The sequence below is a fragment of the Pristis pectinata genome, chromosome 6 (assembly GCF_009764475.1).
Source record: "Pristis pectinata isolate sPriPec2 chromosome 6, sPriPec2.1.pri, whole genome shotgun sequence".
Classification (NCBI taxonomy): domain Eukaryota; kingdom Metazoa; phylum Chordata; class Chondrichthyes; order Rhinopristiformes; family Pristidae; genus Pristis; species Pristis pectinata.
Window position 1 is genome coordinate 10,122,896 of NC_067410.1, and position 27,707 is coordinate 10,150,602.

Here is a 27,707-nt window from a genome sequence, read left to right on the forward strand (position 1 = left end):
CCATTGATGTAGTACAGGTAAAAACAATAACAGTACAAAGTGTCACAGCTACAGAGAAAGTGCAGTGCAATATGGTGCAAGGTCACAACGAGGTAGACCGTGAGGTCAGAGTCCATCTCAGCGTACAGGCCAACCGTTCAATAGTCCTATCACAGTGGATAGAAGTTGGCCTTAAGTCTGGTGGTACGTGCCCTCAGGCTCCTGTATCTTCTACCGGATGGAAGAGGAGAGAAGAGAGAATGATCCGGGCGGGTGGGGTCTTTGATTATTTTACAAAACTAAGTTTTTCACGGTATCTCGGTATAATGTGACAACAATAAACCAGTGTGCAAAACTAAGTTTTTTTCACTCTATCTCAGCACATATAACAATAATAAACCAGTTTACAAAACAAGTTTTCCACTGTATCTCAGTACGTGTGACGATAATAAACCGATAACACTGAAATGTGGGATTGGTAGAAGAGAGTGAGCACAGTATCTGGACTGCTCTAACACACGAGGTACCTCCTCCAGCGGCCTCACTCCGCGCCGCGGCCATTCTGCCCAGCCGCCACCCTCCTGCCCCTGACAACCAGCGCGACGGCATTATGGGTCACGGCGGGTTCCCGCCAACCGTGGCTCTGGTCCCAGAACGCCCCGCGCGGGAGGCGGCGTGTCGGCGGCGGCTGCTGCGTCCGCGCCGCCATTTTACCCGCTGCCACCGGCTTCATTTCGGATCCTCCTCGCCGCAGGACCCAGCATTTAATCGTCTTCCCCTCAGCGCTCGCCCTTCCCCATCCCCCTCCCTTCCAAATCCTTTCTTCATTGACAGCGTCCGGAGGAGGGGAGGGAGAATGAAGCTGACGGATAACGTGCTGCGCAGCTTCCGAGTGGCCAAGGTGTTCCGGGAAAACACCGACAAGATCAACTGCTTCGACTTCTCTCCTAATGGCGAGACGCTCATCTCCAGCAGCGACGACGACTCCATCGTCCTGTACGACTGCCAGGAGGGCAAGTGAGTGAAACCATCGGCTTCTAACTCCCCCCATTTCTCCCTCCCTCCCAGTCCGGTTGGAGATCACGCCGAGCACGTTGCCTGTGAGGCCTGCAGGTCCCGGCCTCGATTTTCACAAAGGCTGGACCTGTTTCCCGGGGGGCGGGGGTGACAGGCACAGGCCGAGACCGCCGGAGAAGCTGGAAAATCAGTTGTCATATATCACTTAATATTTATAAAGTCTGCAGTTCTCATATTGGTCTCGCCGCCCCCTAAACTGGAATGAAAGCAATCCTCGGGGACTAAGGATAATATATCAGGGTAGTTGCACCTTTGGAAGGGGTGGGTGTTTTTATTTTGGAAGATGGGGAAATAATGAATTATAGAGCGAGAGATTATTTTAATGCCAGCAGCATCTTTTGACCTGTGCTTCTCTGGAAGTGGTCTTGGGATCTCCAGTGGAAATCTGTACCCAGCTTTGCAGTGTCTCTTTTAAAATGCTGACAAACGGGGATTGTGTAAACCCAGGCAATATTCGTCGGTAGCTGAGCGCGTACATTATACCGGGGGAAAGAACCTGCATGTATGTGGCGCTTTCAACGTTGCAAAGCGAGTCCCAAGGCGCCTCACTAAGTGTAACCAGATGAAAAATCCATGCCGAGCCAAAGTAGCAGCTGCTTAAGAGTGGCAAGTGAAAGCAGGGTCTTGGAACTGTGGTTTAGAGGATGGGGGGGGGGGGGCAACGCTTAGGGGAAACATTTTCGGAGCTTCTAAACGAGGTAAAAGGGGCAGCGATAGGAAAAGCATGGCTGTACGTGTGATTGTGGGGGGGGGGGGGGGGGGGGGTGTTGTGATGCTTGTGAGAGCCCAGAGTGGAAGAAACGCATAAAGTGGGTATGGTGCTGAAAAGGTTAGAGTTAGAAGAGGCAAGGTTGTGATGTGACTTAAGTATATGTAGGTCTGTACATTGTGCATCTTTAAGCTATCTTTTGAAGAGAAATTGTTTCATTTCCTTACCATTCTTGCTTTGGTACAGTTCTGTGATTGCTGCTCATTCCATACCTAAATCTTGGCATTTTAATGCTGGTGGTACTTTCATTATATCTTTTGAGCTTGATAATCTCTGCTTATTGATGCTACTTGCAATTTTTCAGTCACTGGTAAGAGTTGTAATTGATCACGTTTAATAAAAAAAAGTTAATCTTGCACAGCCGTGATTGATGTTAGGTGCCCCAGTTCATAGAATAAATATACCACTTCAGCAGACAGGAATGTAGAAGAGTGAATATTATCAGGATATGACTATGATTTAATGTGCCAACTTTCTTCCTATACAAGGTGAGTTTCAAACCTTAACTCTGTCATATTGTGTAATTAGTTTAAAAGGGAATGTGAGTGGTACAGGGACAGTGAGTGCCACAATTTTTTTCACAATGATAAGTCTGTTTGTGATTTTCATTTGTTTTCGCCACTACAACCAAGATTGTCTATTGAGGAGGTATGGTAGTACGATAGCAAGTATTTGTGATGCTAAGGGTAGATTTTTTTTGGTGACCCAGATTATTTTCTTGATGGACGGTAAGATATTTGACTGGTGCAGCTTAATTTGGTTGAATAAAGCATTGACGTGATCATGCTTGGAGTTTGTGGATATTGCCACAGTTGGTTAACTAGCAGAGAGAATGCTTTTGTTGCTGTCCTTTATTTTTGATATTTGGCCTTGGTCGTGTAACTAAACTGTGGCAATACAGTGGACATGTAACAGGACCAGTGCAATTATTTTCCAATTTCCCTATTTCCATGCACTTTTGTGTGAAGTCATGTCAGTGAATGGTCTATGTGGTCATTGACCAGTTGTGAGCGTCTCGGAAAGGCTGGTCTTTATTGCTTACTCTGAGGAATAGGTCATTGGAACATATTGGTTGATTCAACTTCATTGAGGTCATATAGGGCAAACTAGGTGGACAGATATTCTTCCCTGAAGCACATTAGGGTCTTCAGCACATTCAAGGATATTCTCATCTTGAAAAATAAAAAGACACCTGGTTCACTATTTTTCATGAAAATGTATTTTATTGTCATAATTACTGATGTTAACTGACAAACTGATATGAGCTTTTTTCCTTGTCTGTAGTCATCATTATGCCAGCTGTCAAGGTTGTGACCACTTTATGGATTAGCATATCCAACAAAAAAAAGCATCCTCACTGGATGACAATCCAGAAGGCAGTGTCAATGCTGCAATCTGCCTATGCGAGTATTTCCTGGAAGTAGTATTGAGCCCTGCATCTTTTCTGTAAAAGGACTGAGCCAAAGACTTGTCCTACTTTACAGCAATATACAAAATCTTTTCCACTAATTTCACTTTTAAATGAGTGCGCAGAACTAGGAAGAAGACAAAAGACTGCTGTGAGAAGAGAAATTGGAGAAAAACTAATTTCAGTGATTGGTTGTGAGGAGGAGGAGCCAAAGTTAGTTATAGAATCAGATTTGTACAGCACGGAAATGCCCTCCGTGTCCATTCTGACCTTTTTACCCATTGACACGAATCCTATTTGCCTGCATTAGGACCATATCTGTCTATGCCTTGCCTATAAACTTGCATCTGATTGCTCCATCACCTCTCGTTCCAGATACATTCAAGATATCAGCCACTCTCTTAAAATAAAAAAAATAAGATCCCTTTTTAAATCTCCTACATCTCATCTTAAATCCATGCCCTTTTGTTTTTGATGCTCCTATCGTGGGGAAAAGGTTTTGACTGATGAATTGGGAACTCCTTTGCTAGAGTGGAAGGTATTTCTGGATGGATAGAGAGAGAGGGAAAACCTTATTTAGAAGAGATGTCACAGATGCAGGAAGGTGAAATGTTGGCCTTGGTTTTGCACGTGCAATGATAGTGAACATTACACTAAAGCTGACAGCAGCATTTAGAAAATGCATGGTTAAATATGGAAATTAGGAACTATTGGTGATTTGCTGGTCCTTGTGTGCGCTCTGCTTTATTGCCTTCTCTGATGCCTTCTACAGAAATTAATGATCTGACAAGAACTTGCATTTTTATTAACTATAGCAAGTACTGGAGCTGCTCAGTAGTTAGACATCCTATGAGGAGAGAAATATTGTTTCCTTGTGGCAATTTGCATGAATTTCTAATAGTAGAATGCCAAGTGATCTCTAGCCTGCATGTATTCCATGGATTGTAATTCAGATACTTTAAAATACAGTTCACTTTTAAAATTTCCAATTTCATTCATCTTTCACCTTCTACCTTATGCTCATGTTCTAGTTCATTTTCCTACTCTGTAAACATTTACAAATAGTGATTTTTAAAAAGAACTGTTAATTTGATGCAAATCCTTCAGCAAAATTAGCTGTTCAACCTTCTGGATAACATCCCTGTGATGGATGGCAGGGATCCCTTTGAATTAACATCTGACACCTGGAAGTCCATACCACAGATTGCTAGATTACTGTGAGCTGCTTCCTCTGAGCTCAGAGGTGAGTGTTGCTTCACTCTGACCAGACAAATCTGCTCTTGTATGGAATGCAGCAGCGTCTGATTTGCTGGAAGCTGTCAACTAGTTGCTGTCAAATCTTAAGATGTTCATTTTAAAATTTATTGCAATCAATGCACCAGAAGTTGCTAATTATGCAGTCAGACTAGTTAATTTTGTCGTACTTGTTTGTTCCATTTATGTCCTAAACAGTAATTTACAATTATTCCAAAATAAAAACAAATAATAATTCGGTTTTAAGCTACTGCTAATGTCAGTTGACGTAAACTTTTTCTTGCCTGTTAGACCAAAGAGGACATTGTACAGTAAGAAGTATGGAGTTGACCTGATTAGATACACACATGCAGCAAACACCGTGGTTTACAGCTCAAACAAAATTGATGGTAAGTTGGTTTTGTACAAAACTCTGGTCTTCAGGTATGTGTTTCTTTGACATTCTTGAGGACTGGTTGTTCTTTGCATCTTGTAAAGTTGTCTGAGTATAAAATTTTCATGTCACAAATCCAAACATTACATAAGGTTAACAATTTGTAATGTAATGACATAATAAATCAATCATTTAAATAACTTGCGATTTACTTTCAGCAGTACCAACTATGTCAAATAATTGCTTGTTTTTACTTTTAGGATACTTTATTTTCTTCTCTAAATTTCATGCTATAATTGCACTTGATTCTTAATGAAGGTTCTGCCTAATTGATGTAAAAACATAGCATTTTGAAAACTTTTGGTCATTTGTATGTTAGGACAGTTTCATGATAATTGAATCATATCGTTATAAAATGCAAAAGTTATATTATCTCTTAGTGTTGAGTATAACAATTAGTTATGGGGGAAGGAGGGTGAATTGATGCATGTTGTGCAAAACGTGTTCTCCCATCTAGGTGACTAAATTTTAATTTGAAAGATTGTCAATTATTTGATACTTCAGCCAAATACAAATTATTTGCATAGACCTTGAAGTTTAATGTTGTTATGCTTTTTGACATGGTGAGCTATAGCCTAGATCAGTCAAATCTGATCCTCTCTTAGTTTTCCTTCTTCAGCAACACCCCCCCATACCCCAAAAAAAAATTGCCCGTGAATGACTGTAACACTAGGTGGAAATTATTGTTCATGTTCTCACCTCTCATTCTTACTGTTAGAGTCATAGAGCACTACAGCACAGAAATGGGCCCATCTACCTGCACCCGGACCATAGCCCACAATACCTCTCTCATTCATGTACCTATCCAAACTCCTCTTAAATGTTACAATTGAACCCGCATCACATCTACCACTTCTGCTTGCAGCTCATTCCACACTTGCACTGCCCTCTGAGTGAAGTAGTTCCCCCTCAGATTCCCCTTAATATTTCACCTTTCACCCTAAACCTGTGACCTCTAGCCAAACCAACCTGAGGGGAGAAAGCCTGCATGCATTCACCCTATCAAAACCTCTCATAATTTTGTATACCTCTTAAGATCTCCCCTCATTCTCCTGCACTCCAGGGAATAAAGTCCTAACCTATTCAACCTATCCCCATAACTCAGGTCCTCAAGTCCCAGCAACATCCGTGTAAATTTCCTCTGCATTCTTTCAAGCTTATTGATATCTTTCCTGTAGGTAGGTGACCAGAACTGCACACAATAACTTCAAATTTGGCCTCACCAACGTCTTATACAACTTCAACATAAATCAGGGCAGTGAGTACTGGAGTTGGGATGTTAAGAAGGCCAATGTGCCAAATGCTCTCTTTACAACCTGATGTACTGGCGGTGCCACTTTCAAGGAATTAGGGATCTGTATTTCCAGGTCCCTTTGTTCTACCGCACATGTCAGTGCCCAACCATTCACTGTGTAATTCTTAACCAGGTTTGTCCTCCCAAAGTATATCACCTCACACTTGTCTGCATTAAATTCCATCTGCCATTTTTTAGCCTATTTTCCCAGCTGGTCCACATCGCTTTGATAGCCTTCCTCACTGTCCACTACACCCACAGTCTTGGTGTCATCTGCAAATTTGCTGATCCAGTTTACCACATTATCATCTAAATCATTACTATAGATGATAAACAACGGACCCAGCACTGATCCCTCCAGCACACTAGTCACAGGCCTCCAATCAGAGAGACAACCATCTATTACTCTCTGGCTTCTCCTGCTGAGCCAACATTGAATCTAATTGACTACTTCATCTTGAATGTGAAGTGACTTAACCTTTTTGAACAGTCTCCCATGCGGGACTTTGTCAGAGGCCTTGCTAAAGTCCATGTAGACAACGTCCACGGTCTTCCCTTCTTTGACCTTACTGGTAATCTCCTCGAAAAACTCTATTCGATTGGTTAGACGTGACCTGCCACGCACAAAGCTATGATGACTGTTCCTAATCAGGCCCTGTCTATCCAATACTTATATAACCCTGTCCCCCAGAATAACTTCCAATAATTTACTCACGACTGATGTCAGGCTCACTGGCCTATAATTTCCTGGCTTATTCTTAGAACCTTTCTTAAACAACGGAACAACATTAGCTATCTTCCAGTCCTCCGGCACCTCACCTGTGGTTATGGACATTTTAAATATCTCTCCAGGGCCCTTGCAATTTCTGCACTAGCCTCCCACAAGGTCCGAGGGGACACTTTGTCAGGCCCTGGGGATTTATCCACCCAAATTTGCCTCAAGACAGCAAACACATCCTCTTCCATAATCTTGGCTCCATGTATAGATGACCACGCTGATCTTCAAGAGGACCAATTTTGTCCCTTGCTATCCTTTTGCTCTTAATATAGCTGTAGAAATCCTTTGGATTCTCTTTCACCTTGTCTGCCAGAGCAACCTTGTTCTCTTGTAGCCTTCCTGATTACTCTCTTAAGTGTACTCTTGCATCTCTTATACTCCAAGTGCCTCATTTGATCTTAACTGCCTATACCTGATGTGCACCACTTTCTTTTTCTTCACCAGGGCCTCAATATCCCTCGATAACCAAGGTTGCCTACACCTGTTAGCCTTGCCTTTTATCCTAACAGGAACATACAGATTCTGTACTCTCAATATTTCACTCTTGAAGGCCTCCCACTTACTAAGCATCTTCGCTGGGAAACAATCTATGCCTGCCGTATTCCTTTTGATGCCATCAAAATTGGCCTTCCTCCAGTTTAGAATCTTAACCCTAGGACCAGTCCTATCCTTTTCCATAATTACCTTGAAACTAATGATCATCAGATCCAACGTGTTCCCCTACACTCACTTGTCACCTGCCCTGTCTCATTCCCTAAGAGGACATCCAGTATTGCATTCTCTCTAGTTGGGACCTCTACATATTGATCAAGGAAACCTTCCAGAACACATGACAAACCTGATCCCATCCGGTCCTTTTACAGTGTGGGAGTCCCAGTCAATGCGTGGAAAGTTAAAATCACCTACTGTCACAACTTTATTTCCTGGAACTGTCTGCTATCTGCCTACAGATTTGCTCCTCTAAATCCCGCTGACTATCTGAGGTCTATAATATAGTCCTATTAACATGGTCGTCACTTTTTTATTCCTCAGTTCCACCCAAATTGCCTCTGTAGTCAAGCCCTCCAATATGTTCTCTCTGAGCACTACTGTGATATTTGCCCTGATGAGTAATACCACCCCTCCCCCTTTAATACCTCCCCCTCTATCATGTCTAAAACAACAGAACCCCAGAACGTTGAGCTGCCAGTCCTGCCCCTCCTGCAACCAAGTCTCACTAATGGCTCTTAACATCATAATTCCACATACGGATCCATGTTCTAAGTTCATCTGCCTTACCTACAATACTCCTTGCATTGAAAGAGACACAAATCAGAACATCAGTCCCATCACGCTCAACCCTGTTTGTAGTCTTAACATCTACTTTCCCCACAGCCTCTCCATTTGCTGATTTGCTGCCCTGCCGCTCTGGTTCCCACCCTCTGCAACTCTAGTTTAAGCACCCCCCACCCCCCGGCAGCACTAGCAAACCTTCCTGCAAGGATATTGGTCCCCCTCCAGTTCAGGTGCAAACCGTCCTGTTTGTAAAGATCCCACCTGCCCTGGAAGAGAGCCCAATGATCTAAAAGTACCCGCCTCTCTCTCCACGCCACCCCCCCCCAAGAATGCTATGGACTTGATCTGAGACATCTCTAACCCTGGCACCTGGGAGGTAACATACCATCCGAGAATCTCGTTCTCATCCACTGAACCTCTTGTCTGTATCCCTGACCAATGAATTTCAAAGTGTTCTGTTATCACATCTTTCATTACAGACTCCCTACCCCTGGTGTTAATTTTACAGATCAGAAATTCCAAAATTACATTCTCCCACCCTTCTTAAATAATGGGGTAACATTTGCTACCCTCTTATCCATAGGAACAATTCCAGAATTTATTGAACCCTGGAAAATTACAACCAGAGCATTCACCATCTCCAAAGCCGCCACCTTCAAAACAAGCATGTAGATCATCAGGTCCTTGAACTATCAGCTTTCCAAGCTCACCAGTAGTATTATTTTTCTAGTACTATTTTTGGACTAATCTTTGTTCTTTAGACTACTACTTTAAAACTGCTATTTAACCCCCTTCCTAGCTCCCCAAATGCTAAGTGCAGGACCTCATCTCTTTCTCTATCTACATCATTAGTACCAGTATGGACCAGGATTTCCGATTGTTCACCTTTCCAGGATGCTCTGAAAAGACATCATTAACCTTCAAACCAATGAGGAGTTCACATCTTTTGCCACAGAAACACCCTTCAGCCACCTCCTTTTCCCCATACCATTTCATCCTTTCTTGCTCTTCCGCACCTCCTGCGTCAACTGGGTTTTTAGGTCCAAATCAGAAAGCTGTGGATTCAAATACTATTTCAAGGCTTGAGAATACAGTATTCACAGAAGTATACAAGAGAAAGGCCTTGAACTCAGCACCCATATGGCAAAGGTCCTCCATCATCCTACCCCCACTGTACAACAACACCCCCTGACAATAAATATTCAAGGAAGGACCCGAGAAAATGTGAACCACTTTCCACATCTTGGGGGCATTTTCTCAATAAAAGCAGACATCGATGTTGAAATTCACCAATGGCTTCAGTGCAACAGCAGAGTGTTTAGTGACTGAAGGGAGAAAGGTGAATGAAGATCAACACCTCAAAGCTGGCATAAGACCAGGCAGCATGGATCACTACTCTTGCATATGCTTCTGAGCCTTGGGCTATCTACAGCAGGCAACTCAAGGTACTAGAAAAGATACCACTAATATTCCCTCCAAAGTCCTCCAAATCCACTCTTAAGTATTAAAGAAGCATCATCAAGATCCTCTCCCAGACTAACATTCCCAACATTGAAGCCGAGCGCTCTGTCACAGGTTAGAAGGGAAAAAAATCAAGGATGTTTTTGAGGCCTCCTTAGGTGGTGGGGGGGGGTGGGGGGGGGGTGGGGGGTGGGGGAGAAGCAACATTCCCACTGATTCCTATGATTTCCCAGCACATGACCACTCAAAGGGCATTCAAGTGGCATGGAGAACACAGATCACCAGATGGAAGCACACAGATGCCCCAAGCAATTCCCCCAACTTCAAGGATAAGGCAGCCCATTAAACATGCAGTGTCACACAGGCTGAATTGATCTTCATAAACACAGATTGGGCATGGAATTTTTCCACTATTGTTCAGAAGTTTTGAAATGGCAGCAATTGAGACAGTTTCTGAAAAATCACCAGAGTCCAAACAATTTAAATGCAACACAAGGTGAATGTATACAGTTCAATGTCCATTTATTAGAGGGTGTAACCCATCTGCTTTGCTCTTAATCATATTTCAAGCAATATCAATACCCATGTTAATAATGTTGAATTTAATTTTTTTGTTTCCTTTATTTTGGTATCTTGCATATTTTAAGTGAGTTTTAATGAAACCAAGCACTACTCAGTAACTGAGCCCGTATGAGGAAAATGAAATTGAAGCACTTTGGGTTATACCCAATTCAGTCACCAGTCCTGCATGATAATTGTTTGAGGTAAAATGTTATCTATCAGTGGAAAGTACTTCAAATCACTCTCATTAAATAAGATATATGTTTTGCTACGCTGATTTTATAATATAGCATCGCTGTATCTGGACATTTTCTGGTATTCAGAAGAACCTTATCAATAACAGGATCGCAATATTAACATCAACGTTGGTCATTGAAATTAGTTGTCTTTTGCTTTGAAGCTTTATTCAGAAACGACCTTGCCTGTGTAGCTATAATAAATGCAGCATCAATGCATGATGTACATGTATATAAAGGAGATTGGCTTGAAGATTCTTATTGCTGCACCTCATGGATGCTTGAAAATGTCAAATAATATACCACTAATAAAGTATTCCTGATCACTGAACATTTAAGCAAAATCACCAAATTAAATCCAAAAAAAATTAATCTCAAAGATACGTTCCAAGAATAATTAATGTAAATTTTTATTAGAAAGATTTGAGTAGAATTTCTTTGTATTTGTGATTCCATTAATGTTAATCTGAACAATACAAACAACCTACAATGAATATAGTAAAATATTGACACCAGGGGCTGGCATTGGGTGTCTGTTGGTGAGTGTCTATTTATCAATGTATATGTCAAAACAAAGTGTCATACCTTTGATTATTTGTAACTTCTAGCCTTATCTAGCATGAATTATTCAACTTCAGTCCAACTGTTGTAAGACTTTAAAGTAAATATTAAACCTACACAGCAAATTTATCTCTGGCTCAAGATGATTTGAGAACTCTGCTTACTGATGAAACAATAGTTGGTATGAAAGATGCCAGTGATGTTACTTTTCATTATTGTACATTTGTTAGAAGACTTTTTACACTTTGGAGTATGTAATTTTTGAATATATCAATTATTCCATGAGTAAGATGTTCCAATTCATAGTTTTGTTTTACTTTTAAGATTTAATTAAACCAACTCAAAAGTCCTTTCCGTTACTGTCAAACTATTGTGGATAGAGGTTATAAGCACAACAGATTACATTCAGTACAAAGAACTGTTTGTTAACAGAGACTATAGTCAGAATTGGTTTCTTGAAAACTTGGATATTAGCCTTCTGTGTGGGTGCAACATGGTATCTTTTCCTCTTGTCAGCTTCAGTGCAGGTTCTCTTCCTTCTGGTCGCGCTTCCCTTTCTCTTCTGACCCCACCATACTTGTATATGCTATTTTTCTGTTTGATATTGCAGGCTAATCAACTGACATCTGAGCTACATTTTGTTTTATTCATTACTCCTTTTCTATAGATTAACCTATTTCTCATCCTTGTTTGCTTTCTTACTGTCTGAACTATTCCTTGAATGGGACTTTCACATTTACTGTTTAGCATTCTGTCAGAATTGTCTTTTGCTCCAATGTCATGGCCCCTTAGATGTCTCAACTCCTCCTGTGTGCTGTTTATCTATTAATCAGTATTCTTTCCCTAATTGATAGTATCTTCTTGATGAATTTAATGTATTTAACCTGTCCTGAGTTATATGCTTCCAGCATAACATTGCTGTCTGAATTAGTAACTTGGCCTTTGGCCTATAATGGTGTTTTTTCGGTAGTTCCTTGTAGTTCATATTTTTTTACTTGACGTTATTAATACATACTGCATTCATTTTAACAATTTGTATTAGCTGTTTTATTATAAGTGATGTCAAAACTTCAAGACTCATTGGAGACATTTTGAAAAGCTTGTATAATAAAACATTGTTTTCTTTGTGCTGTCTCTAATATATTGTTCTGACCATTGTGGACTTCTGTATTTGAGGTGTTCTGTATAGATTGCTCTGGGATTAGGACAAACCAATGACCTGTCTTTTTTTGTGTAGGGAGGGAGGGCTGCTTATGTGTGTACAGAGGTTGGCTGCTTTAAACAATCCAATGAGTTCACATTAATCCAGTTAATTTTAATATAAACTTTAATCATGATTGAATCTGTCTTGACATTGTTCACTGCTATATTAAATTACCTAATTGTTTTGTTGGAATGAACAATGGTATCATGATCTGATGAGGCTAATAATCCTTCTGTAGAGAAAAAAAACATCTGTCAGCCAATGTTGATCTTTCCTGGACAATGAGAGGATTTTCAAAAGTTAATTAGATATATGGAGCTGCACATTAGGTGTGTTTAATGCTTTGAGTGTTATGTTTACCTGGAACACTTATCCAGAAAATGCGAGGTGATGTGGATTGATTGCTGGATCAAAATCGATTAGACCTGCTCTGCCTTTTGAAAGGTTTGTGGCCCAGCTGAAACAAATTTGATCTACTGACATTAGTGCTTGAATACCAATGTAGAGACTTGTCATTGGTGTTTTGTATTTGCAGAACCTTTGTATTTACTTCCTGTGCCCCATGTGATCTACCAATGCGCTGGATGTCTCTGCATGATTGTCTGTGCCTGTGCAGAGGTAGTTGTTTGTACAGTTTGAGGGTTTGTGACACCACCCGGTTGATGGAGTTAACTGTACAAGCCACTGCCTTGCCTGGGCCAGACACCTACATCACCTGAAGAGCCCGAGAGCTATTGTTTGGATGCGCCTGCTATCTTCAGAAGATTAAAGGATCCATTGTACTTAAGTGTGCAAAGTTATATTTTATTTGAAGTTATGAATAAACCTCTGTTAAAAAGATTAATATTTTAATGTGTATTGAATTGTGCAGAGCTGCTAAACCTTTAGCCTACAGTCCATTATAAGACTTACTTCCTGCAAAAAAAAACTGTTCTAATTCACTGTAGCATGCAAAAATAAGTCAGCTTGTAAAAATTTATCGAACGTTATTTGGATCCTTAAAATTCAGAATTTTCATTTGGGAGGTCAGCAAAATTCATGAATCTTGTGATTGTATAGCTCACAATAGGCTTGCAAAGAGGGGCAATTAGTTTATAAAATCTGGCCCTGTTTTATGATCTGAAGTGGGAGATGTTCTGTTCATCTTGAGCATTTACATTTTTTTTTAAAAAGCCTCCTCTGGAAGTTCTCCAACATCTCAAGTATGGGTCTTCAAGGAACAGTGTGCCTTTTCATTTGCCCACCTAATTGATCACTGCACTTCAGAAGCAACTCGTTTTTGATATCATTGCGATGATAGCTGCTCAGGCCTGATAGAATGCACTTCTGCTTCAGGTGGCTTCAGAACTTTTATGAAAAGGGTGCTGCCAGAATTGACCAGTTGTCTAATGTCAGAATTGTGTCCTGCAAATAATCTTCAAGTAGCCACCACCTCTAAACATAATCTTCAGGATCAAACTGTGTTGTAAACTGAGGAAGCCAGATGACTGTAAAACCATATCGGCAGTATGATAGCTGCTTTAATTAATACAAATGAATAAGACTGGGAATAACATACTTACTACATTATGATGCAATGTGTCACAGAAACAAAGGACCACAAATCATTTTTCCCTTTGATTTTTACATGCTAGTAAATCTCACTAAAACAAATGATAAAAATGTTAGCTTTATTGTACAACGAGTGTTCTTCCTGTTTTAAATTGCATATCATCTTGTTTCTTTTTAGATACCATACGTTACTTGTCACTTCATGACAACAAGTACATTAGATACTTCCATGGTCACAGTAAGAGGTAAGCAAAAAAAATTCAAATGGCCCATCAGTTTGGGTGCTATTGAGCCAAGTGTCAACACCTAGTGGCCCAGTAGGTCATCTTGGAGAGAGCAAGTTTTTCATCAGCTACACCTTGAAGCAGCTGCAGAGATGCACACTAGCAACTTTTTGATCCTATCAGTCACCTTATTTGCTGTCTTCCTCCTTTTTTTCCATTTTACCAAGTTTCATCACCATCCATTCCATTATTTACCCTCATCAGTTTGTCAGTGTCTGCTTGAGCATCAGGACCTCAGGAGAACAGGTAGGCTTTATTTGAATCAGGGTTTATTTGTTGGTGGTTCTTGCTGTCCATGGGATTTTGAGCAATCTTCTCCAAACCTACATTTCAAGTTAATTGATCAACTTTTAACTTTTGTAAAGTCCACCTGTGTAAAAAGCCTTTTCTTTTGGACTACAGTAGTAATCTGGTCAAAAATGCATTAGACTATTTCTGTGTACAAAATAAGAAATTGAAGTTCTTAGTTGAAGCTCTTGACTGTCTCTCACAAACCATGGTGCAGCAAAAGTGTCAAAATAGGTTATTGTTGCAATCTATCTTGCTCTTAATATATTCACATCATTTACTTTCAAAAGTAAAGTATGTTTTGTGTATGTGCTTGTGTCCCTTTTTAGTTGAGTGCACTTTCAAAAAATGTCAGTAGCCTGTAGAAACCTTGTCAGTTTTTTGTGTGCTTGGGCATGTTTGACAGACAATTTGTTGGTCGGAGCCATCGCCCAGGAGAAAGCTACATTCACTGATTATCCTTGGAATTTCCATTTGGTGTTTACTAGGAACAAATATGAAGTTATATGTGAAGTTTCCTCTAGTAGGCAGAAGATGCTGCTGCCGCCAGTGCTAGGAAGACTTTGCTTTTTATGTCATTGCATTTTATAAAATGCCTTGTAATCTAGCTGAATGTATGATTATGCTTCATAGTTGAGCATCAAACCCCAGCAGAAGTGAAAGCTTTGAAAGTGCATTCAAAGATGGGTTGATGAGAATGGTTGAATAATTTATCCAACGCTCATTGTCAGTGGTACATCTGGGAGGGTCTGACCAGTTAGACTTTCTACACAACTAACACATCTCAATTTCAAAATTGGGGGGGGGGGGGAAGAAATCCCAATAAACATGTCTTGGTGGCCTTTTCTCTGCTGCTTCAGGAAATGTTAAGATAATTTCTAACTTTTTTGTTTGCTGAAAATTAATCTATTTTGTCAACTCTTACAACATCTTTTGGAAAATTACAAAAAATGTGAACTGTTTGAGTACCTTATCACCCAAAGATGTGTTTGCTGTTAAGCAGACTCCATTCATTTGAACAATATTGGTATGAAGAAAATAGTCTTGCTTTACATTTTTTTTTGCGTGTTTTAGAGTTGTAGCGTTATGTATGTCTCCTGTGGATGACACCTTCATGTCTAGTTCTTTGGATAAAACTATCAGATTATGGGACCTCCGATCACCAAATTGCCAGGTAAGTTCTGCTTGCTGTCATGTAAATAATTCTATTTATGTTTGTCAGTCTTGGAAAATGGGAATTGGTAGTATGTTTGGTTCAGTGGTAGACTGTTGTCTCTATGTTAATACATTATCAATCAAGTCTTGCACCAGAATTTGTAACTTGCGTGAACATTCGTAGTACTGTCTGCAGATAAGTGGTCTTTACCTCTGAGCTGTGGTAAATGTAAGAGATTCCATGACATGCAGAATAACATGTAGTTCCTTTTGACTTGACTGAAGCTATTTTAACAGTTGCCATTTCTTGTTCTAAACTGCTCACAAAACATAACATTAAATTTGAAATATTCTTTATTGTGTAGAGGTTGAGCATTACAAATATATATATTTAGATTCCATGCAATGTAACAGCTATTTGGGCATTTTGAGATCTTTGGCAATTTCTCAAGCAATCATATGTAGAATAATTCTGATTTATCCATGAATCAGTGCTGTTAAGTATTTATTTGATATTGAGAGAAAAAATATGAAGCATTACTGTTATTTTAGGGGGTAAATGGTCTGTGTTCACTATTGTCTACACTTCAAAAAAAAATTATCTGTTAGCTGCAAAGCTCCTTAGCTTGCTTTGGTGTTAAAGTCACTAAATGTAATTCTTTTTAATTCTTTTTTGTATTCCTCTAAATTTTCACATATCCACCAAATTGTTTTGACTACCAATTTGAAGATTTCCTTTAAGTGGCACAATAAAAGTTTGTGGATTGAGTGAGTACAACCACTCTCTCCACTTGCTTTTACTTGCACTCATTTGAACTTGACATTTCCTCCATAAGTCCTTTAAGAGGACTTGCTGCAGTGACTAGGATGCCCATTTTTAGCATGGTAACTACCTAGAAGTGTTATCACTGTAACACAGATGGAAGGTACATCAGTTTGGTCATTGCAGCTGCAAGACAAAAGATGATATTTCACTTGGGTCTTTTCTTGTGGAAGATCCCACATTGTATACATTGTATGCAGATAATTTTTTATAGCAATTTAAATTTTTACCTCATTGCTGGCATTGCAAAGTTTAATATTAAACTGATAATTGGAACTTAACTACTGTCTCAGTAAGGGATGAAATTGAAAATAAAAAAGAAAACTGCAGATGCTGTAAATCTGAAACAAAAACAAAAAAAAGTGCTGGAAACATTCAGCAGGCCAGACAGCATCTGTGGAAAGAGACACAGTTAGTATTTCAGGTCCAAGACCCTTTGTTAGAACTGTGAAACAGAAAAATGAGTTGGTTTTAGTTTTAATTTTAAGTTGAAGGAAGGTGGGAACAAATGGAATACCTGACCGGGTGAGAGCAGGATTGCCATCAGGATAAATGGTAGAGATCCTCTGGTCGGTGGGATAATGGGAACAGAGGGTGACAATGTTTTACACCTATTTACATTATGAAATGCAGAGCAGTGGGATATGCTCAGTAGGTCAGGTTCTGCTAACAGAGGAAAATTTGAGCTAATATCATAGAAGGATGACTTGTAGAACAAATGGTTTTGATATGGACAGAGAAAACAGTTACCTGGAGTTGTTATTGATTCTGCAGTATACCCAGATGGAAGATGAAGTGATGTTCTACAAGCTTGTGTTGGACCTCCTTTGTTAACAGTGCAGTAGGTCCAAGTGAGATGGAGAATTAAACTGACAGGCAACGGGAAGCTCGGGGACACCCCTGCAAGGGGTCATCCAAACTGTTTTGTTTCTCCAATGTAGAAGAGACCTGCACATTAGTTTGGAAGAAGTGCAAATGAATTGCTACTTCACCTGGAAAGACTGCTTGCATCCCTAGATGCTGGGATGGAAAGGACAGGTGTTGGATCTCCTGTGGTTGGGTGGGAAATTGCTGTAAGGGGAGTGGTTGGTGAGGATGGAAGAGTGGACCAGGGAGTCGCAAAGGAAACGGTGCCTTTGAAATGGGAAGGAAGAAGGGTCATAGTGGAAGCTTGTTGCAACTGGTGGATATTGGAAAGGATGATCTGTTAAACATGAAGACTGATGGGGTGGAATGTGACAGCAAGGATAAACTATTCAGGAGGAGGAGAGCTGAGAGTAGAAGTGTGGGGGAATAGATGTGATGCAGTCAAGGGCTCAATCTATAATGGTAGGGGGGGAATCCACTATTCAAGAAGGAAGACATTTCAGAGGCACCTACTGTATATGGAAAGTCTTGTTCTCTGAGCAGATATGACCGAGACAGTCATTAGGATAGAGTTCTTAAAGGACACAGTGTGGGAAAAGGTAGTCTAGATAGCTGTGGGAGACTGACTGTAGGCTTGTAACGAATAAAATTGGGTCGTAGCAACAGGCAAGTTTCCTTCAGTTTGTCCTTTTTGCAGGTGGCAAGAAGGCTTGACCACATCCTTTGCTAATGGTAACTAACATGTGAGATGGTATCATAACGTCAAAAAATCTCTAAAATTTGAACATTGTTATTAAAGATCTATCATAGTGTTACTTCTAACTTCAGAAGTCAGTCAAATTGAGGCAAGTTGTGTTGAATACAACGATTGAATATATTCCTGAAATGTTATCACAAGGTAAGTGTGTTTTGCAGTTCCACAGAGAAAAGATGCTTTCCCAAACATACCAAAATCTGAAGGAAGATGTGTCTGAGTTTTTTTTCATTCTCTTTCTACTGGCTGGTTTTAGAGGAAGAGACCTGACAAATTAGTTGTTCATTTAGCACAGATGTGTAGTACAGAGGAATAATGGAAAGGGGAAGTTGATATCAATTTAAATGTAGGTTTACCTTTAATGTGTGTTTGGTGGGGAAAGCAGAACAATCGGTCATAATCTACCATTCTTTATCTTGTTGCCTGCTGATACTCATTTTCTACTCCTATCATTTGCCCAGGGCTTAATGCATCTTCAAGGGAGGCCAACGTGTTCCTTTGATCCTGAGGGACTTATATTTGCAGCTGGTGTGAATTCTGAGATAATTAAACTGTATGATTTGCGGTCATTTGACAAGGTAAAAATTCTCAGTCATGTTGGTTAACTTTTTTGAATTTCAGCAGTTGCTGTGGTGCAGTGCCTTCCAAAATTAAGTAAATTCTAGTTCTTTCTGTATGTCACTAGTTTCTGTGTGTGTGCGTAATACAGTGTATGTTAATTCTAATAGTTTGAGAATGTAAATTCTCAATCCATTTGTGTACTGCTGCTTGTATCAGCAGATGTGGAAGCAAATCATGACTTGGCTATGATTTCTGAACTCACGAGCAATGTGTTGTTGCCTTATGCCATCTTTCAAGGTTTCACTGTTTATGTAGTGTCTGGTACATTAATGCTTTTGAAGTAACATTGCTTTTGCAAGTTAAGTGTGCAAATCCAGTTTTGTATTTGAGTTCTTTTGTTTCTCAATTGACAATAGACATTCTAATTTTTTTTGGGGGGGTGTGGTGCAGGGGTGTCCAGTTAGCATGATAACTTTGAGAAATTTTGTTGGAGCTTTGAAATAAAAGCAGAAAATGTAGAAGTATGAGGGTGGTCAGGAAGTGTCATTGGAGAGAAAAACAGTTAATGGTACAATGAAAACTTCATCAAACTGGAAAAAATTGAAATGAAACAAGTTTAAAATTGTGAAGAAGTGGATGGTGGGTACTATTGTTCTCTGTCACAAGATGCAGAAACTTCATGCCACACACACACACACACACACACACACACACACTTTTCTGTTTATTATTTGTGGAATTGCATGGGAATATGTTGACATAGCAATTGAATTATTGGACTTGCATCTAGAGTTCTTGAACACTGGGGGGAATCGATTCAAGTAATTAAATACATCTGGAATTTAAAACAAAAACAAGCTATCCTCTATAATGGCAAGTATAAAACTAGTTTGTAGGAAGGATATCTGCTGTCCCTGCCTGATCTGGTCTTTTATGCAGCAAATCTTCAACTGCTGTTTCAGTTGAGGGGGAACTGGGGATGGACTATAATAATTCCTTAAATCCAAACAAAAAACAAATAAAAACACAGTTCTGGGAGCATTTATGGAAAGAATAGCAGGTAACATTTCAAGTGTGACGCCCTTTGGATTTCCTTTCAGGACCTTCAAAGATCTCAGATGCTGTTCCTTCTGTAGATGCTGCCTGACCTTGTTTTCTGTTAGTATAATAATTCCTTGATTTGTGAGCACTTCATTTCTCAATTTCTGTTGTAACACCATTGACTCTTTGGGGTATGTGTCTTCGATTTACAAAGTTTTGCTAAAATGATTAGTGCACCACTTCGTGCATTTAAGTATAATGCATTTGCCTGGTCTTCTTGTTTTAGAAACCTTTGCTTTATCAAAGCAAAGAATGGTTGAATAAATGCTGGCATTGCCTGCATTCACTTCCTTGAACAAATATTTTTTAAAACGGCCTATTTATCAGATTGTGTGCTCTTGGTTGGCTTTCAGCAGTTGTGAAACATATTCTAATGTAATATATTGTTCCATAGGTGGATGATTGGGTTTGTAACTGAACCAATAATATACAGTACATACATCTGGCAGTACAGTGTAGTTAACTCCTTACTCAAGCTGACATGGAGAAAGGAGTAGTGAATCTAAGTTGAGTCAACTAGGTTTATTATTCAATGACATTTAAACTAGAAAATGAAAAGATTTCCAACTTGTTTTGTTAGGGTCCTTTTGCCACATTTAAGATGCAATATGAGCGGACTTGTGAGTGGACAGGATTGAAATTCAGCAATGATGGAAAACTTATGCTGGTCTCTACCAATGGTGGCATGGTTCGACTCATTGATGCTTTTAAAGGAGCAGTACTGCAAACATTTGGGGTAGGTGGAATTCTTGTTATGATGGTGAACAATAAGCTGCAAGAAGACAAGTGAGCAGGTGGTCAGGCTCTAACTTGTATTAAGATTGCATTTACCTTTTAAGAATGGCATTCATTTCCTAAAATGCATTGCCTTTCATTTCTCCATGGTATATGAATCTGCTGATTTTCTTCCTGCTCCTCTGTCTAACCTCCAGGCTTTGAGACTCCTTGTTCCTCTATTTTTATGTCAGGAGCATTAGTGACAGTTTTCTCTTAAAGAATGTGCCCACACTAAAATAATCTGCCAAAAAGAGATTCCTACAGCTGTTGTCAAATTGATATTGATCCTCTGAATAGAGAAAAGGGACTTTTCCTGTTCACTCAGTCAAAACCTACCATAATCTTAGAGGCTTTTAATAAACCTCTGAGGCTTTAATGGCAGTGAACCATTTCTCTAGTTCTTTCCATTCCTGGTATCATTTCTGTTGGGTTTACTCTGCGTTCGTGCTTGTGGGGTACAGCATTCAACTTGCATCTTATTCTGACCTTGTGCAAATTTATCTGGGTACCCTGTACCCATTCTTTCTTAAATGGCTTTCAGGGAATCATGTACTTAAAATCCTACAGATAGTTCATGTGTACCATCAGTACATAGAACATTACAGCACAATACAGGCCCTTCGGCCCATGATGTTGTGCCAACGTTTTATCCTGCTCTAAGATCTATCTAACCCTTCCCTCCCACATAGCCCTCCATTTTTCTATCATTCATGTGGCTATCTAAGAGTCTCTTAAATGTCCCTAATGTATCTGCCCCCACAACTTCTGCTGGCAAGTGTGTTCCACGCACCCACCACTCTCTGTGTAAAAACAACAACAACTTACCTCCATAAAATTATCCCCTTGTGTTAGCCATTTTCGCCTGGGAAAATGGGTCTCTGACTGTCCACTCGGTCTATGCCTCTTCATCTTATACACCTCTATCAAGTCACCTCTCATCCTCCTCTCCAAAGAAACAAGCCCTAGCTCACTCAACCTATTCTCATAAGACATGCTCTCCAATCCAGGCAGCATTCTGGTAAATCTCCTCTGCACCCTCAGTAATTTCCTTCCATATGCTTTTCCCAGAATGTTGCCTCCCATTTCTCCGTGCTAAATATCATCTGTCGCTTCTCTGCCCATTCCTTTACTTCACTGACCTACAAGTAATTTGTATTACTCAGTTTCCTACTTTTGCTGTCAATGAATTTCAAAATTGTTCTCTCCATACTAAAATACAAAATTGTCTATGTATACTAAGAACAAGACTGACCTGTCCCATGCATATTTCAACTTGACTCAAGTAACATCCATTTAATTTAGTCCATTTTTTTAATCAATGTCTCCATTCAGCTTTTATACTGTCTGCTGTTTTATTAGAAGCCTCCTGGAAGACAGTTTATCAAGTATTTAAAAAGTCTCTACGCAATGTACCTACAGTGTACAGTCAGATACTTAATGTTATTGATTTTGTCAAATACCATATAGTAACATCTTTAAACCACCTTTTAATATCCATTCCTACCAATTTTATCTTGTGTATTTTAAAATTTACTTTGCTAAATTGATCTCTAGTCCTGGCACAAGGTCTTGATCCAAAATGTCAGCCATCTCTCCGCCTCCACAGATGATGCCTGATCTGCTGAGATTCTCCAGCAATTTGTTTTTTGATCTCTGGCTATATGGGTTATTCTGTTTTCTTGGAGTGCAAACCACTTGTGACATCTCAGAATAAATAAAGCAAGGAAGGAGGCCATTCCAATCACTGCATCTTTACCAGCTGTATAAAAATAATCTAGTTGATGCACTCCCCTTTATTTTCTGCACAAATTCTTCCCTTTCCCATATTATCCAAGTCCCTTATGCTGCAATTGAATGTGTCACCATTACTATCCTGATCACTCACTTCCTTTAAGGGAAAAAAGTCCCATCCTCGGGTACTTGGTTATTTTGCCAGTCACTTCAGACTACATCCCTTAATTCTTGCTTCCTAGTTTCTACCTACTGTCTATATCCTCCTTGACTTTTAAATACCTCTCTTAAATCTCCTCTGCTCCAAGCAGAACAAACCCAGTTTCTCCAGTCTTTCCACATAACTTAAAGCCTCTTGTTCCTGGAATTGGTTTGGTAAATCTGTTTTGTATGCCCTCCAGTGCTTCACATCTTTCCTAAGGTCAGGAGCCCAGAACTGGGTACAGTTGTGGCTAAGTCGATCTTTTATAAAGGTTCATTCATTCTCTTGCTCTTTGGCTCTGTCTCTCTATTAATAAAGCCTTGGATCCAGCTTTTAACCTTTTTGTTTAACACACTGGTTTATATTGCTTTTCTCATTCCTACCAAAATGTAACACTTCACATTTCTTAACACTTATCTGATGTCCATTCCTATAATGTCTGTTTCCTTGGTCTATTGCTGTCCTTACATTTGACTACATTTTCAAATTTTGTCAATGATTGAGACAATGTGCATGTATGATAAGAGAGTATTGGTTTATTTTCTGCTTTGCTACATCTGTATGGCAAGGGTATAGTTATAAATGAGAAAATTTTATTTCTATTTTGGCACTGCATAGTGTAGTTTAATGCAATGTTTAATTCTGAGGAAGATTGTACTTTTAGAGAGTAAATCTGCTTTAATTTCTCAATCAGTGAAAACATGGCTGTTTTATGCTCAAATGCCCTTTGTTTTAGGGATACAACAACAATAAGGGTATCAGTTTGGAGGCATCATTCACTCCAGATTCTCAGTTTGTGATGATAGGTAAGTCTGAACACTACTTCCAATAATTTGTTAATGTATCAACCATAACTATATACTGGAACTATTTCGCTCTGTTTAGAGCATTGACATTTTGTTACATCAGCATTGAGTTTTTTGGGGGTTTCATTAATTTTTTTCAACAAAATTGGATGTGCATCCCAAAGGCGTGCTGGTTTATTGGTTAAATCACCCCAAGTGTTGGTGGATGGTAGGAGAATTTCAGGAATTGATGGGCATGTGAGGGAATAAATTACTGGGGGAATAAGATTGACAGAATTGCTTTGAGAGCCAGTGTAGACCAGATAGACATGACAGCCCCCTATTTTTTTTTAAGGAAGTATGGGTCACGAGGTTTTGAAACTGTTGGAGTTGAAGAAAATTGTATTGCACTTCAACATGACGAAACTTCACTGGAGGCAACTCTTCAAGTGTGGAGTGTTCTTAGCAGGAGGAACGGAGGGATCTTGGGGCCCACATCCGTTGATCCCTCAAGGTTGCCGCGCAGGTTGATAAGGTTGTTAAGAAGGCGTACGGTGTGTTGGCCTTGGTAATTGAGTTCAAGAGCCATGAGGTAATGTTGCAGTTCTATAGAACTCTGGTTAGACCACACTTGGAGTATTGTGTTCAGTTCTGGTTGCCTCATTATAGGAAGGATGTGGAAGCTTTAGAGAGGGTGCAGAGGAGATTTACCAGGATGCTGCCTGGATTGGAGAGCATGTCTTATGAGGATAGGTTGAACGAGGTAGGGCTGGTCTCTTTGGAGCGAAGGAGGAAGAGAGGTGACTTGATAGAGGTGTACAAGATGATAAGAGGCATAGATCGAGTGGACAGTCAGAGACTCTTTCCAAGTGCGACAATAATTTTGTCATAATTTTAAGGTGGCATAAGGGGGCATAATTTTAAGGTGATTGGAGGAAGATATAAGGGGGATGTCAGGGGTATGTTTTTTTTAGTGGTGGGTGCGAGGAATGCATTGCTGGCAGAGTTTGTGGGAGCAGATACATTAGGGACATTTAAAAGTCTCTTAGACACATGAATGATAGAGAAATGGAGGGCTATGTGGGAGGGAAGGGTTAGATAGATCTTAGAGCAGGATAAAATGTCGGCACAACATCGTGGGCAGAAGGGCCTGTACTGTGCTGTAATTTTCTATGTTCTTTCTTCTATGAAGAGGCCTCCATACATTGCATCTATCTCTGACAAGCAAGATAACAGCAAGTAAAGTGTAGGGATCAGCATGGCTTGCATTCTTGTTTTCATTTGATATTATACTTGCAGAAATCAACTTTCCGCTCTTATTTTCCATTAAAATACAATTGAATTGCTTTTCATCTGACAGTAAGAGGTGGGGTAAGTGAGACCAATAAAAACTAAATATTCTCTCCATGATATGTTATCATGATGCATCATAATTGGTTCCCTGAAGGTAAATGAAGTTAATTAGCTCTTTTGATTTCCCTATGTGAGGAACCACCTGGGCCTTCCACTCATTTCAAAGCAACATTTGAACTAGAGTATCCAGCTATCTCCTGGTGTTGACCATTTCTCTAAACTTTTTAATTAGTGTTTTTTCCTTCAAATTCATGAAACGGATTGCTCCATTTAATTTGTGTATTGATTTGTAGGGTCAGAGGATGGCAAAGTTCATGTGTGGAATGCCGAAAGTGGTTTAAAGGTGGCTGTTTTAGATGGAAAACATACAGGTCCTGTTTCTTGTCTTCAGTTTAATCCCAAATTTATGACATTTGCCAGTGCGTGTTCTAACATGGTAAGTATGCATACTCATTTGTTAAAATAATTTTTGGTTGTCACATTATTTACCTTTTTCTATGACTTTTTTTGCTTATCCATCATAAGTTAACCAACTCAGCTGGAATAATTTGTGGTCTGTACATAGATTAATTCCACATCAGGCAGCGTATTTCTGAATGGGCCAAATGCCAGATGTTATTGCAGCAGAAGAAAGCATCTGCCCTCCATGTGTCTTCTCATTTGTTTTGAAAGTGCTGTCAATGCAGTGACCTGGCTACCCTTCCACCATCAATAAATTTGCATTTTACTCGATCAATTTTGCTTCAGCTTGGCATGCTACAGTTTATCTGAAATAAAGCCACTTTGTAAATAGAAGGATTATTCTATTTAGTTGCCATTTTTGTAATAAACCCTTGTATTTTTTTTAAATGTGCTAACCAATCAAATGTGAATGGATTTGGAAAATTCTTGTCAGTTTGAATCTGGGAACTTTTTGAGATGTTTTAAAGATCTTTGTATTTCCATATTCTTCACCTTTTTTTTAAGTTCCTCACTTACTGTTACTTTATTTCTATTGTGTGTTTAAGCACTTTCTCTCTCGAGGCCATGCTTTCTGGTATAAGACTGTCTTTTACAAATTAGCACGAAGGATTTCTAGGAGTGTAAATATTCATTATAAACCTACATTAAAATCTTAAACTCGTGTAGTAATATTGGTGGAATTATTTGGTAAAACAGGACTTCTCTTAATATTGGTGTATTCATTTTAAGTTGGTATCTGGTGACTGTTCTACTTTCTTTGCAGGCATTTTGGTTACCCACGATTGATGACTGAAGAAAAATATTGGAATCATTTTTAATAAACTGTATAATCCGAGATGGACTGAATCCAGAAAGCTTGGGTCCAGGTTTTTGTAGGATCTCTGTGGAGAGTAGTTTGAACTTGATCACAGACTGATGAGCCAAATGAATTTGCTTGTATGCCATCGGTAATGCTAATGATGGTTACAGATACCTCCTGTGGAAATTCTTGTAGAGGAAGTAAAAATGAAGATGGTGTCTCCCAATCTTCCTTATCCTCACATGGTCTTCAGATTTTGAACTCATCACAACTTATTTTCGTGTGGGCATGTGGCAACTCCATTTACACTTGTTTTTAGAACTATTAATTGTATATACATGGATATTTTAAGTGGGCCCTTACCAGTTGTGTAAGAGCATGAACAAGCTAACCAGGTGATGTTGGTGGTCAGTGCCATTGCAATGGTAATTTTTTTTGTCCACAAATAATGCACGTTATGTGGTTTAGAAGAGCCAAGAATCTATTTTAAGTGTTTCATTGTTAGGGCTGTCAGTGCTCTTCCAAAATTGGTCATCTTGTTTGGATCAAATGGATGGCTTTTTTTTTTGAAAGAATTGAGCAAAAAAAAACCTGAAAAATGCGCAGTGGGTACTAGTAGGATCTATGGGAAAAGATGAAGAGTTAATATTTCGGGTTAGTGGCTGTTCATCAGAATTGTCATTAGCCTAAAAGATTAACTTTCTCTCCTGAGTTTTCCATAAATTTCTGTGCTTCCAATTTCCAGCATCCACATGTTTTGCTTTTGAAAGAATTGAGTTGTTTCATTTACTCTAATAAGCAGATCCACTTGCCTATCTTTTGGTTATGTCTTCAGCAGAGATGTATAGCCATGTTACTATATTTGTATATTTGTGTACAGTTTAAAACAAGTTAAATTCAGAACAAAGTTTAAAGCAGCCTTGGGGTGTGTATTATGTAAATACAGTGGGTGGTTTATGTTTCTGCAGTTTTTAATCTTTGACATGACATTTGTACTTGATAATACAATTTTTATTTACTTGTAGATATTTGCAGCAATTTTGTTTACTTCCTCCCCTTTAAAGTTTTGAAATATAATGTTATTCAGTAGTCTGAAATCTGTACTTGTAAGATGTGTTTTGCAACTTGGCCCTGTTTTTAATACTTCTGGTGTATTAACGTGCCAAAGACATTCTTTTTCTTCCCAGCCAGCATAATATAGTGTGCTATGCAAAAGCGTCAAGTCTGATTCATGGTGTTAAAAAGTTGAACAGTGAGTCCTTAGGGAAGTGGTTTATATCAGTGGGGGTTGGAATAAAAAAAATACAACTTCTCATCTAGAAAATTACCTTCCCTTTTGCTCTTCTGGAAAAACTTAAATGGCCAAATGTCTATTATGTTTTGGTTCTTAAGAGCTCCAGTCAGGATGAAAGTCTCAAATATAAAACAATATGATTCTAGAAGTGTAGGTTTAGCTAGTGGGAGAAAAGAACCTTTTCCAGCTCCATTGAATTTAGCAGGTTGACCAAGAAACAGTGTTGGCCAATTGTGCTGCAAGATCAACATGAGATTTTGTTGACAAACTTTTGATCTTTATTTGATAGTGCTTTCTAACATGCAGCTTTGTAAATACTGAACCTCTGTTCAGTCAGTTAATAAACATTGTGTATAAGATACAGTTAAAGGAAAGCAGTAATTGCCATTTATGGAAACTTGATTTTTGTTGCTCTTTCATAATTCGTAAATGGGCTAATAACAATTGATGTACTAAACTTCCATTCTGTTTCCAGTGCAGCTCAGTCTCCTTTGCTTGTTGCAGCATTGTTTTGATTTCTAATACTTGTTTTTAAACATTATTGGATAGATGCTTTGTCATTATAAAATTAAGTATTTGTATTGGTAGTTTGTGTTTATTTAAAATGAAAATACAGATTCAGAAACTTGG

The 27,707-nt window shown here is 39.2% G+C and overlaps 1 protein-coding gene across 1 annotated transcript; it reads left to right on the forward strand.

The window, feature by feature from the left end:
* The first annotated feature begins 626 nt into the window (after window positions 1-626).
* wdr82 (WD repeat domain 82) lies at window positions 627-27,707 on the forward strand. The gene is made up of 9 exons (XM_052018112.1): window positions 627-996; window positions 4,779-4,876; window positions 14,020-14,086; window positions 15,488-15,587; window positions 18,474-18,590; window positions 20,255-20,410; window positions 23,121-23,190; window positions 24,816-24,958; window positions 25,748-27,707. The coding sequence occupies exons 1-9, from the start codon at window positions 836-838 to the stop codon at window positions 25,775-25,777; spliced, it is 942 nt and encodes a 313-aa protein (XP_051874072.1). The 5' UTR covers window positions 627-835; the 3' UTR covers window positions 25,778-27,707.